Genomic DNA, 13,699 nt, shown 5'->3' with positions numbered 1-13,699 from the left:
ATTCACCCAATTTACACTTCAGCACTTTCCAGATGGAAAAAAGGAAGAAGGACTTTAGTGATATATAACACTGATCAAAGCAGCATTTTACCCCTACAGAAAGGTACCAGAGGTTACCATCTCTGGCTGCGTTCCCATGCAGACTCACTGGAGTAAGCCTCTCTAAACACATGCATAGGTTTGTACTGTCAAGTCTTTTTTTAAAAAATAGGAATTCAAATGGAGTGCTTACTGCCGTTTGTAAGAGTGTGGTTTGTTAGTTTAACAGTTAGGTTTGTGTGTGATATACATACAGTAACACAAACTTTTTTAAAAGAAATTCAGTTTTGTGTAAGACAGTTAACAAATGTGCATGCATTGCCTATTTCAACACAAAATTACTAATGCATGATGCTGGTGGGTGAGGTAAATAGTAAAAAGGTGAATGACTGTAAGCTTGTTGGAACTGTCTTTCCAATGCAAATACCTGTTCAGATTGTTTTCTGTTTAACATCAGATGCGATATATTTTTCTACATAGGAGGAGCCATTAACTTATGGACTGCCCCTCCTGCCAGCACAATACAACTTATCTTTCTCTTTTTATAATTCTATTTATTAAATTTTCAATTTTAACAATCCAATCAAACCACATCATATATTCTGAATTATACATATTATTCAATAATCAAGCAATTCAAATATTATGCCAAATTATAAAAAAAATTCGGGGGCACGTCACCGTGCTCCGAGGTTAGTATACAACAATACTACTTCTCTCAATACAACCCTTGAGAGAAGGTCACCTGTATTACAGTTTCTAGCGCAGGCCCTCCAGTTCCAGTAACACCTGCACACTAACCTAAAAATAAAAAAAATAAAATAACCTGCAAAAGGTATTTGTAAGCTGCAGTAGAATAAATCTTCTTGACCTGTGTCCAGTTCTATTGGAAGCTGTTTCGAAGAAACCACATCCTGTATTGATACAAATAGAAGGTGTAATGCTTATTGAAAATATTAGGATTTGGATTCTTTCCAATATTTGGACTTATTCCCGTTACTAATAAACCGTGAAACTTACCCCCACCTTTCTTTAATAAGCCTTGAAATAAGATTCTGCAGTCTCTAAATACTGTTTTTAGTTTGTTCTCTTTACATTCATCTTCATGGCTATGAGAATTCAAAAGCTTTGCAAGTCTCCCTGCTTGTTATGTCAAAGTTAAAGATATCAAGGTCAAAATAACTTTTGACAAGAGGCAGGGTTTATTTAGTTTTTTGAATGTGCATGTGTAGGTTGTAAACCATTCATTGTCATATATCAATTTTGAGGGCAAAATTGACATTTAAAAAGAGTGTAAGCCTTGTAAGATGACATGTTGTCATAACAGTCAACTTCATATTATTGCTCTCCCTAGGTGTACTACTACATATGATTGTGTTTGCGAGAGACAAATCAAATACTTTTTTCATACTGTGCTGATATAAATATTCCTATAAAGCACCTGGCAGCACCTGGCAGAACTGTCACCTGACAGCAGCCATTATATCTTAAGGCAGCCCTGTTCAGGGAAGTTTTTAATGTGTGACATTTTAGTGTATTTTTGGTCTCTTTGGAAGCCGCCCAGAGTAGCTGGAGAAACCCAGCCAGATGGGCGGGGTACAAATAATAAATTATTATTATTATTATTATTATTATTATTATTATTATTATTATCATCATTATTATTATTACTACTACTACTACTACTATTATCAACCTCCCTCAACAGCCACTTTGCAGTACCTATTATATCAGGCTGTGATAGAGGACAGAAGGGAAGGGATGCAGGTGGTCTCTCCTGGTGCAGTTGAGAGGCCACCAACTTTTGGTTTCTCTTGAACTTTTTTCACCCCAGCTGGTCATTAGAAGAATTTGAAACTACAGTACTGTAAAAACTAAATTCTTAGTTTCTTCCTCTCAGTTTGTGTTCCCTTTTTAGTGATTCTTCCTAACAACTTTGCTACCTATCCTATATCAAGGGAATAGCAAAATACATGAATCATTTCAAGGTGCATTGCACACAGCTGAAATAACTTGGCATCTGTAATCCTGAACTAGCTTTTGTAACAAACTAGAACAAAATAACTTCCCCCAGAGGCCCATATGTTATCATCGATTTGAGATTAGCCATGTTGAAATATGCAACATGATGTTTTTATAAAAACAACTTAGGTTTTGTAAATATAGACTACTAACACTAGTGGAACATTAGTATGTGGCTCTTGCCTGTAACCTGATGATAGACGTTACCTTTACATAAGAAGATAAGAGCCCTGCTGATTCAGATCAAAGGTCCGTCTAGTCCAGCAACCTGTTCTCACACCATATACCCATGGAAAGCCCAGAACCACAAATAGTGTTCTCATCAATTGGTATTCAAAAGCACTTGGTTTCTGACAGTGGAGAAAGAATATAGCCAGCCTTCATGACTTTGTCTAATCTTCTTTTAAAGCCATCCAAACTGCTGCTCAGGGCTCCTTTAGAAAGAAGGCCAATAGATATAGATATGATAAATAAAATACCGTATATACTCGAGTATGAGTCGACTTTTTCAGCAATTTTATACTGAAAATGCCCCCTTGGCTTATATTTGAGTGAGGGTCCTTTTGGGCTGCTCCTTCCTCCTCTTCCGCCTTTGCTGCTGATCGCGGAGGAGGAGGAACGAGCAGCCCAAAAGCAGCCCTTTCGGGCTGTTTGTTCTTCCTCTGCTGCTGCCGCCACAACCAGGTTTGTGGTGTGGTGAACCGGCTTATACTTGAGTCAATAAGTTTTCCCAGTTTTTTGTGCTAAAATTAGGTGCCTCAGCTTATATTCGGATCAGCTTATACTCAAGTATATACGGTAAGTTGTGGGCCATCACTGCATCTTGTGAGAGTGAATTCTTAACTCCCTAGTTCAGGGTTGCCAAACCTTTTGGACTAGTTGGCACATTTCAATTTTCCGAGTGTACTGGGAGTGCCAGTCACATACTCACTGCCATGGGGAAGGTGTGGCATAATGCAGGATGGCTCCCATAGGCAGTGTGGCATAACACAGAACTGGAGAGACAGACACCCCAACAACTTTATGCTTCGCAAGGGAAGTCAGCTATGTCTTGCTTCACCTGGTTATGGGGAACACACACACAGTGATGCTGTTGCTATCCAATAACATCCTGTTTGCACCGCATGCACCTTTTAGCTCTTTCTGTCATCCTTCCAATTTTGAATTCATTGTACAGATGATGCTTTCCAGTCAGGATTGTCTGACAGGAAGGTGATCAGGTTTTTCCATCTAATCTTCATCTACAAAGCCAGCAAAATACCTGCCAAGATGGGTGTGTAGAGGAAAAGCCTGTATACTGCAGGACCTCAGGCCAGCTAGGAAAGGTCTATAACTCTCTGCCTCTGAGGAACGATTATGAAATGTAAGGGGTGTGTGGCAGACCAGAGCATAGCACGTCTCGTCTCTTCTCTCCACGTGCAACAGAGGGAAAGGAGGAGAATATACATATTTTCCACATAGCAACCAAAGCTAATTTATGTGAGTAGGTTTGTCATTGCACAGTTTAAATTATTTCATATGAAATAAAGAAATGTACCTAGGGAATTTGCTGTAGTGCAAAGGTTTGAGTTTTGTGGTGACTTAAATCCTTTGTTCACCTGTCTATATTTCTCACCCTGTCCAGCAATCTGGGGAAACCCCAGCTGCAGATGAAACGTACTGGGTGACATCAGACAATTATTATTATTATTATTTATTATTATTATTATTATTATTATTATTATTATTATTATTATTATTTATTATTATTATTATTATTATTATTATTATTATTGCCTAACTGTTGTTGTAAGGCCAAAATGTGATTCATTTCCGTGAACAAAGAACATGATACATTGTTTAAATAGGGATTTGTATAAAATCTGTGCTGCTCATGTAATAAATTTTTTATCAGTACAAATCTTGCTTATGCCCCTTCAACTAGACATCATTATAAACATTATCGGGATGTGGGAAGGTACACTTCCTATGCTGCATAATTCTTTTTCAGGGCTTATACAGGCATATTATCACTTTCTTCCTAAATGTTTAAGCTAGAGTAATGAGAACTCTGTGAAATTGCTACTTTGTGAAACATGCTTGTAGTACAGTGGTACCTCGGGTTACATACACTTCAGGTTACATACGCTTCAGGTTACAGACTCCACTAACCCAGAAATAGTACCTCGGGTTAAGAACTTTGCTTCAGGATGAGAACAGAAATCGTGCTCCGGTGGCGCGGCAGCAGCAGGAGGCCCCATTAGCTAAAGTGGTGCTTTAGGTTAAGAACAGTTTCAGGTTAAGAATGGACCTCCGGAACAAATTAAGTACTTAACCCGAGGTACCACTGTACTATTATATGTTACCGCATATACAGACTGTATACGGCATATACAATCAGTTTGCATAGGGTATACTGTGTGTGTCTATGAGACTGAGTTACAGGGTGTGCATAATATACATGTTTGTGTCTGTAATGCTTTACTTCTAGTCTCAGGTGCCCAAGGTTCCCCCCTCTCAAAATATTTCAAAATGTTATTATTGATGGCACTATTACTTCCATTTACAGCTGAGAAACTTGGGGTTCAGGTTATCCCATGAGACACAGCCCAGTTGTCTCCCAACATCCATAGAACTCCCTCTTTCCCTTTTGATACTTCTCAACTACACAGTTGTATCAGACAGAACAGCTGAAATGGTTGGCTAGCATACGTTCAGCAATGTGTGTTATTTAAAAGCATATTTTTCTGCAAAGATTTAAGTGCAAAATATCAATCAGATATCTTCCAGAAAAGTTGTGATCACACAAAAAAGAACAAGTGTAGCTTATTAAAATTAGTTAACTGAAACAAATGGCAGTTTTTATTTTATGTATTTAATTGTGGGTTAACACTGTTCTTGAAGAGATACAGTTCTGTTTTGACATAATTCTTACTAGATTCTAAAATGCTGTTCTGTCTCTTTAAACTATTCAGCCTTTTGAGCACTTTAGTGCACTACAACCTCCCTTGAATATAGAAACATTCCTGTTGTTCATTCACCAGGCAAGACACACCCCAGTGGATGCATACTATTCACCGATTAGCTTTCTGTCCTGTCAGTCAGTTGTCTGTGACTAGCACGTTATTCTGTCTTCTAGCAAGACTCTTCTGTGCCTGGAATTGAAAGCAGGTAGAGAGAATGTTGTGTGGAAATCCTTCTGTAAAGCTAAAATTGCTTTAATTTATTTTTCCAAGGGAAATGATTCGTTTCTGGTATGGCAAGAAAGGAAGAAAGCACCATTCAATGAAAAATAAATATACCCTGGTAATTCCTTTGAGAAATATTTTATTGATGTTTTGGCCGTCATTTTGATGATGATACCATGGCAAACTAGCAGTAGTTCCTGCTTTATTAATTCTAAGATTACCTGCAGAATTTTAAATTTTAGATAATTGTTGCCTTACAAAGATACTGTAATTCTGAACAGTACAATATTTACTTAATAGTTGAACTTTGCAACCTGAGCATAATGCTTTAAAGTGATTTGGTTTAAACATAGGATGTAGCAATTTGTTGTAGGCATTGAGGGAAAATGCCTTTTAGGAAGTTTGTTATAGCAACTTGCTTGTTCTTGTGTATTTTAGCTAAAGATTATTTACAAACCATAGTATTAATCTAAAAATACGCACGTTTTTCCATATGAAGTTTGAATAATTGTATCCCAAGACCTTGTATTGAATCTGAAATCCAGCGTGCAGAAGTTAGCTTATTTTTATTTTATCTTTATTTTATATGTTAGTATTTTGAAAATGACTCGTAGGAAGCAATTATTGCCACTGAAGTTGTTGGGTTTTTTTAATAAAATGGAGGATAGTCGCTATGTGTCTGGCTTGTCACTGTAGCTCAGTGAGTCCCTTGTGTAACTGCCAGAAACAGGAAGCAAGGAACTGCATGTGGAATACTTGAGAGAAGTTCTGTAACCAAGTGCATTATAATAGCATGGATTTTCTGCTTGTAGTTGCAAGGGTACTTTCTGCAGAACTTACTGTGACTTGTATAAACTAATTCGTCTTTCAGGAGGGAGGAGTGTTTCCTCACAGTAAGCAGTTGCTAACTGGAATTGTACTTCATGCCAAATTCTATATTTCTATGTTTGTCACAGTGGTATTTCATGATAATCTGATTTAAGAATCTGAAATTGGAAAATAGGACCAATTAAGGCAATCGGGGGAGGGGGACACACACCACATTTTTTCTGTGTCTTGGTAATTGCATCAGTTTTGATCCTTTCTCTTTTGTTCATATAGGAAAGAAAATAATCTGACAATTAGGGTTGGGGTCTGGGCATATTTTCAGGCACTGTCATTTGCATTCTATTCTCTTTGTTTAGAAACAGACATAATATAATACATGTAATGTAATTGGAAATGAGGAATGGAAAATAGTGGCTCATGTATGGGGAGAAACTTTGCATGCAGGTATAGAAATCATACTTTGACATTTTTTTTCCTGCTTGTACGTATGAGATAAGATGTCTCCATTACCAAACATTTTGACACATAAATAAAGGTAAAGCTCCTTTATGTCTTACATCAAGTTGAGGCCTGTCATCTCACTCTCACAATGCTCTAAAAACCAGAGTTTGTAAAATGTGAGTAGCGTCCTCAAAGCACTAAATATGTGAGATAGCACAATAAAGAGAAAGTGCTAGGGTGGGTATAAGAATGCTGCCTGGAATCCTTTACATAGCTGAGATGTTTCTCTGGATTTACACGGGATGGTGGTAAAAAAACTAAATGATTGCATTCAATTCTGAATGTATTTGTGTGGTGTCATTTGAGATTATTGCAGTGCAGCACCAGAACAGAGTTCTTTCTGTAGGTTGTCTGAAAGTTACCCTCCTTTAATCAAAAATTATTTTATTTAATTCTGAAGTTACTTGAAACAGCATTTTAGGGGCATTGATTTTAAAATGTGTACTGTATTAGCTATTTTGAATCACTTTCCTTCTTTCTGTATTCTTTGTTAACTCTAATTGTTTTAACTGGTTGAGTACATCCTCATTTAACTCCTGGTACTTGAACATGGGTCACCACCCATGTTCTCCGTGGCCTAAGCCACTGAGCCTCTTGGGCTTGCTGATCAGAAGGTTGGCAGTTCGAATCTGCACGATGGGGTGAGCTCCCATTGCTCTGTTCCAGCTTCTGCCAACCTAGCAGTTCGAAAGCATACCAGTGCAAGCAGATAAATAGGTACTGCTGTGGTGGGTAGGTAAACGGCGTTTCCGTGTGCTCTGGCTTCTGTCATGGTGTTCCATTGTGTCAGAAGCGGTTTAGTCATGCTGGCCACATGACCCGGAAAGCTGTCTGTGGACAAATGCTGGCTCACTCAGCCTAGTCTAAAAAGCGAGATGAGTGCCGCACCCCATAGTCGCGTTTGACTGGACTCAACCATCCAGGGGTCATATACCTTTACCTTACCTACTTGAACAAATCTGCAAAATGTGCACCCTGATTGCATAGATGATTGCATGAACTTTCCCAACCCCTTCTGCCCTTACATGTGACCATTTCTAACATGGATTAAAATGAAATTTGGTATGCTCTTAATTTCAGTTTGGGGATCCAGACTTCACCTGCCATTGTAACCATTTCCCTCAAAGGGTAGCTGTGTGTGAGCTTTTGACAACATGGTACCTGTGCAAATATGTGAAGAAGGTGAAGTACCCTGGAGAAATCTGGAGGGAGGAGAACTAGATCTTTTTCTGTGCCCCCTATTCCCTCCTCCAAAGCAAGGGAGCTAACTTCTTCCTTTGGAATTTTTCCTATTTTTCTGGAACTTCACATATCTACACCTGCAGGCTTGTGTGTATGTGTGCCAGTACCTCACAGTGCACAAGAGACTAGTTGCCTTTACCACTCTGTTCATGTTTGCACTGACTTGGTTTCTCCTACATTGAAATCACTTCCTCAAGTGTCTCCAGATTTCATTGAATGCAAGGACTGAGCACCCATCCTCCCTTCTATTCCTAGCAGAGGAGAAGTGCAAAGAGCTTAACCATTGTGAGTTAGCACAGTGGCGCCCACATATATGTCTTGTTACTGAAGGGAGGCGTGCTGTATTTATTTGGGATTATGTCGCTTTCTGTGGCAACATTTTGCATTATGCTATGGCCCATGACTCAGCCATTTTGTGACTGGAACCCGCAGCATCTTCTCAAAATTCCCCGTATTCCCACTGTCCAATAAAGCTTGGCAACCCTTGATAGAAGGGTTAGAGTCCGTTTTATCAGGTGTATTGAGTGTTATCCTGAGTTGGCAGCTATGCACAAACATGTTTGTGGAAGAGGGATAAAGATGGAGAGAAAATCGTAATTCAAAAAGTGCAGGCAGACAGTTGTGTGAAAGTTTTTTTTAAAATGTATGTTTTTTAAAGGTCACTACATTGACCTTTCCAAAAGCAATACCATAAGGCATCCTGGCATGGGTGGGTTGTAGGGGGGTACAAATGCAGACAGCCACTATCTTGATTCAGGCCACAGCTAATAGAATTTCCTTATTTATTTTTTTATTTCATTTATTAAATTTGTATACCGCCCTTCATCCAAAGATTATAGGGTAGTTCGCAACATAAAAATGAAAATAAGAGCACAAAATACATAATAAAACAAAAACAGAAGAATATCTCCCCTTCCCACAAACACATTTAAAAGGGCATAGAACGTTATAGAGAAACTTTTTCCTGGCACCTAAATATATGTAATGAAGGCTCCAGGCAAGCCTCCTTGGGGAGAGCATTGCACAGATAAGCAACCTGGTCGCCAAATTCTGCACCAGCGGAAGTTTCCGAACCATCTTCAGAGGCAGTCTTACAAATAACACATTGCAGTAATCTAACCTAGAGGTTACCAGAGCATAGAGAACAGAAGGGAGGCTATCCCTGTCCAGATTGGGGTGCAGCTGGGCCACTGGCCCAAGCTGATAGAGGGCACTGCACCACTGAGGCCACCTGAACCTCAAGACAGCAAAGGATCCGTAAGTAACCCAAGCTGTGTACCAGCTCCCTCAGAAAGTGGTGTAGCCCCATGTAGGGGCAGGCATCCTCCCATCCATCCAGTCTAGGGAACCACCCACAGACAATGCCTCAGCCTTACCTGGATTGAGCTTCAGTTTGTTGGTTCTCATGTAGTCCATTAACGAGGCATTACAGTGGTTCAGCATATCCACTGCCACACCTACAGATGTAAAGGATAAGCAGAGCTGTGTGTCAGCAGAATATTGCTGACACCATACTGTTTCAGGTTTGTGAGAGGGTTTAATCACTGTCTAAGATGTTTGTAGAGAAACTGACAGAATACCATGTGGCCTCAGCTGTAGCTCCCTGCTGAAACCATTCCAGTATATTATGAGGAACAGGTGTTAATTAGTTTACCCATGCTTGTGTTATTAACACTGTTTTATGACTTAAGAATATATAAAGACCTAGAACGTAGTCCTATGGTAAGCTTGCAAGCAGGAAATAGGCAATAGACCTTTTCTGTGGTTACCCAGATGCAGGCATTCAGAGCCACATTGCTGCCTCTGATCCTTGCAGGTAGCAAATACCCATGATCACTAGCAGCTGTTGAAAGCCTTACCTTCCGTAAATTCAAATTTTGTTCTGTTTTTATTTAGTTTTTTAAAAGTTTTATTTTATTCTATGTAAATGCTTAGAGATTTTTATATGTGCGGTATGTAAATTTTGTAAATGAATCTCTGTAATTCTATTTTAAAGCTCCTAAATTGGTGCCCATCGCTGCATCTTCCTAGTAGCAAATTTCACCATTCAACTATGTACTCTGTGTGATAAAATATTTCACTTTGTCCTGCTTCTCCCACCGTTTAGCTTCATTATAGGTGAGAGAGAAATGCCTCCTCACTTTCTTTCTCTACAAGATGCATTATTTTATATTTCCGCTGTGTGTGTGTGCCACACAAACCTCCAAAGCCCCAAATGTTGTTACCTCTCCTTGTAGGGCAGTTGGTTCATGCTAGTGCTTGCATGCAGTGGTTGGAAGGCCCAGAGGCATAAGTAGGCAGAGCAAAAGATGTGACTGTTACCTGTATACCAGGCACATCCAACTCCCAAGAGACTGCGATCTACTCCCAGTATAAAATAACTGGCAGCGATCTACTCATTGTCATTGGAGGGAGGAGGAACGTGCATTTTTTTGGGGGGGGGGATTGGCCAGGGAGGCAGGAACATTACTTGCCTGCGATCGACCAGGATCACCCAGGCGATCTACCTGTTGACCAGTTGGACACCACTTCTGTATACAATAGGCTGCGTTCCAGCCTCACCCAAGCCAGAGGCTTACAAATATGCACCCTCTCAAGGTATTATCATAGTTCACAGATACATTCCAGTCAGGCGAAATTCTCTGGGGGGGGGGGGAGGGCATGGAGCAGGGCCAGTGAGGCATGTGGATGGCCTTGTGAGAGTCCTGAGGGCATGATAAGTACAGGGGCGTGTCTTTCAGCTGAGATTGTTGTATCCGACAAAGTAGCTCCTTTAGTGCTAGGACTTGTGTCTGTGCAACTGGACTCCCACACCCCCACTAATCTGCTCCAGGGGGCTGGGGAAAACTTGAGAACAAATTTGGAGGAGGTCTGCAGGGAGGGGAAGTTCCATTGTGCAACTGGAAGTTCCTTTGTTAACAGAATGACTTTGTTGGATGCAGCCCAATTTGGGGGTGATATTAATAGCATTAACGGCTTCTTTGGTAAACAGAAAACATAGAAATTAGATTAGTTTTCTTTCTTTCATGAAAACAGACAGCATTTTTAAAGAACACTGTTTCTAATATATTAGAAGTTTCTAAAGTACTGTACCTATAATCCATATGAATTCCCATAATCCAACCCTTGGTGTGAGATTCCAGAAACATCCTTAAAAGTTGGATGGAGCCAACCAGCCTCCCCGGTACTATTGTGCAGTGGGATTGACACTGCAGTTAGTTGCTTTAAGATCTACAGCTGCTGTATTATAACGAACAAGAAAAAGTTAAGCTTACTGAGAGTTCTGGCTAGATTCCATCACTTTGGTTCATTAAAAAAAATCATCTATATATTCTGTTTTATAGTTACATAATTGCTTACTCTTCTACAGACAAATAGTTTTGTAAACTGTATCTCTGCATACATTTTCACAATTAACATTAGGCAGTTTTATTACTTATAAGTAATCTGATATACTAGTGTTCTAAGAAGAATGCAAAACTATTGATGACACTGCACTGTGGTCACCTAACATCTAAGCTATTATAGAATATACTTGTTTTTCATCAGTCAGCATTGATGTCCAGCTAAAAATGACAGGCAACATTTAAGAAAGGAAACTATTTAGTGATGTGTATGCCTACATACTATTTTATAAGATGTGCTTCTCCGATGAAAATATATCAGATTTCTGGTACCATTTTGTTGAGAACGTCTGTTGTTATATGTGTTCATTCTAAATTTGAAATGTGTCTGAGCATCACATCACTACAATGATAAACGTCTAATTACATTTTATTTAATTTATGTTTTGTTTTGTATGTTGCTTGTCCTTTTTTTTTTAACCCTGCCCAATGTCTCCATAATCTTGTTATTTATTTTCTTGCTCTTTATTTTTCTTTAACTATGAGTGGAATTATTGTCTTCCTGTCTCCATATTCAGGTAGTGTCAGTGGCTGAGTATCACCGCAGGATCGATGCTTTAAATAGTGAAGAACTGCGCACACTCTGCAGACGTCTCAAGGTGCTCTCTTAAGTAGTTAACCAGACCTCATCCAGAGGCTAGAACTTCTTTCTCTGTAGTGTCCTTGATCAGACTAGTCTCATATTCATTGTGTTTGTCTTGGTTACAACACTGCAAGAACCCAGCAGAAAATTCATTCCTCATGAATTTGTCTCCCTATGTAGTGGTATGGCTGAATGCTATGGCATTTGTGGCAAGTGGTTCACTTCTAGAGCTTAGCCAAACTTTTGCAACTTTCAATGTTCATGTCAAAATTGTAATGCATGCAAATTTTGCATGCAAAATCTATTAAAATAAAGTGCTTTTTCACGTTTTGTCCAAATCCTGGATGCTAGTTACAGATCAGATAAAGCCAAAGGAAAGCTCCCCAAGGCAAGGCTGCTTTTAATGCTCATGGGAACTACATAGACCCTGAGCAAGCACACGGAACACAGCTTGAGAATCTCTCTACTCTTCTGAGCAGAAGATGTGTGGTTACTGAAGACTGTTCAACCAGTTCCCGGCTCCCCTAAGCCAAACCTCATACAGGATTCCTTTTTATGCTCTTGGTATGTTTTTCTCCATCCTCTGTGGCTGTAGACAAGGTTGGCAGGCTCTCAATAAAGGAACTCCGCGTAAACTTTAGTTCTGTGTTGGGATAGATTCCCAAGGTTCACTGTGGCCGAACGGGTTGGCTGCGCTGTACCAATGAATCTTAAAAATCAGCACCTTTACTTTTTAGAATTCAGGACCTGGACAAAAAAAGGGTGTGTGTGAAATTTGGGGCTAGTAGGTGAAACCATGCCATAAAATGGAGGCAATAACAGAAGTGAAAATAGAACCAAAAAGACTGTTTTGGCTCGGCTCTTATTATTTTATACTCAGGGGAATTTTCTATTTATTTTTTGAAGTTTTGCTCTCATTGCTGCACATCTTTTCTAGACTGCTGAGGACTTACTTCACAGCTTGGGATGGAAGTTTGCGTTGAATTAAGAGCATTTCAAAAGAAAATGCAAAGAGCTTGCTTTAGCCCCAATTCTCAACTGCAATAAAACCCCCTTTAAATGTTTGTGGAGCATCATCTATATCACTGGCCACAAGTCAGAAAGCTTAAAAGAAGTGCCCTATGTATGGCTCAACACCTAAGAGGCTAGTTTTTCTCATACTTTGCACTGGCCAAATGGTACCCCTTGTCTTGAGTCAAAAGAACAGACTGGATGCACAATTTTATTCCCCTTTACTCCACTGCTTTAAGCTTCTTGGGTAATGCCAAACCTTTCTAAGCTTCTTGCCATCACTTTTGCATTCTCAGCAGATACACTTCTTTCCGCTTTGGCATATGTACACATGAAGATCGTTGTGTACATTGTTGCTGAAAGCATATCTTTAAAACTGCATGAGCATTTTCTAAAGCTTGAAGAAATAAACCATATTGAATATTATCAAATGAATAATAAAAGCTCTGATCCAGAACTTGTCTAAGCATTTGGATTTTAAGCCTCTATAATGCCATTCACTTCAGTCTGAGTAAATCAGTATAAATCCAAATATGTTTCAACTTAACTGAGATATGGACTGAACTGAAAGGGTTTTTTAAAATCTTTGTCTTTTTGGCTAATATTTACAATTGGCTAAATGTGGAAGAAAATGCTTTCATTGCTTTCCTGATTCTGCTTACCAGAAAAGCTAATGTTTCAAGTGGTGCCTTATTGACCTATTTTATGCTATCTAGCAATGAGCTAAGAGTCCCGATAATGTGAGTGAAGGATACTTTTTCTGCATTGAGATAATGTCTTTAATAGGTTCAATGTTCCAAAAGATAGCCTCTTATAATTGTGGATATAATTTAGTATGGGGAAAGAACAAATGGGGGAACCAACATTTTATTTTATTCCTATGGGTAAAAATGTCACTTGGG

General features: G+C 39.2%; 1 protein-coding gene across 6 annotated transcripts in view; it reads left to right on the top strand.

The window, feature by feature from the left end:
• Positions 1-13,699, top strand: part of OXR1 (oxidation resistance 1) — a 235,889-nt gene that overhangs the window by 211,545 nt on the left and 10,645 nt on the right. For 2 of the 6 annotated variants that reach the window (XM_053395448.1, XM_053395447.1), the window contains exon 13: positions 11,722-11,802. The exons of 2 other annotated variants lie outside the window; for them this stretch is intronic. In XM_053395448.1, coding sequence (XP_053251423.1) covers positions 11,722-11,802 — 81 coding nt within the window. Of the gene's footprint in view, positions 1-5,217; positions 5,347-11,721; positions 11,803-13,699 lie in introns of those variants that run through there. 2 more of the 6 variants (XM_053395450.1, XM_053395451.1) reach the window with 2 other exon arrangements.

Source organism: Podarcis raffonei, chromosome 7, assembly GCF_027172205.1.
Source record: "Podarcis raffonei isolate rPodRaf1 chromosome 7, rPodRaf1.pri, whole genome shotgun sequence".
NCBI lineage: Eukaryota > Metazoa > Chordata > Lepidosauria > Squamata > Lacertidae > Podarcis > Podarcis raffonei.
The sequence above is the reverse complement of the archived record's forward strand: the minus strand, read 5'-3'. Positions and strand labels throughout refer to the sequence as shown.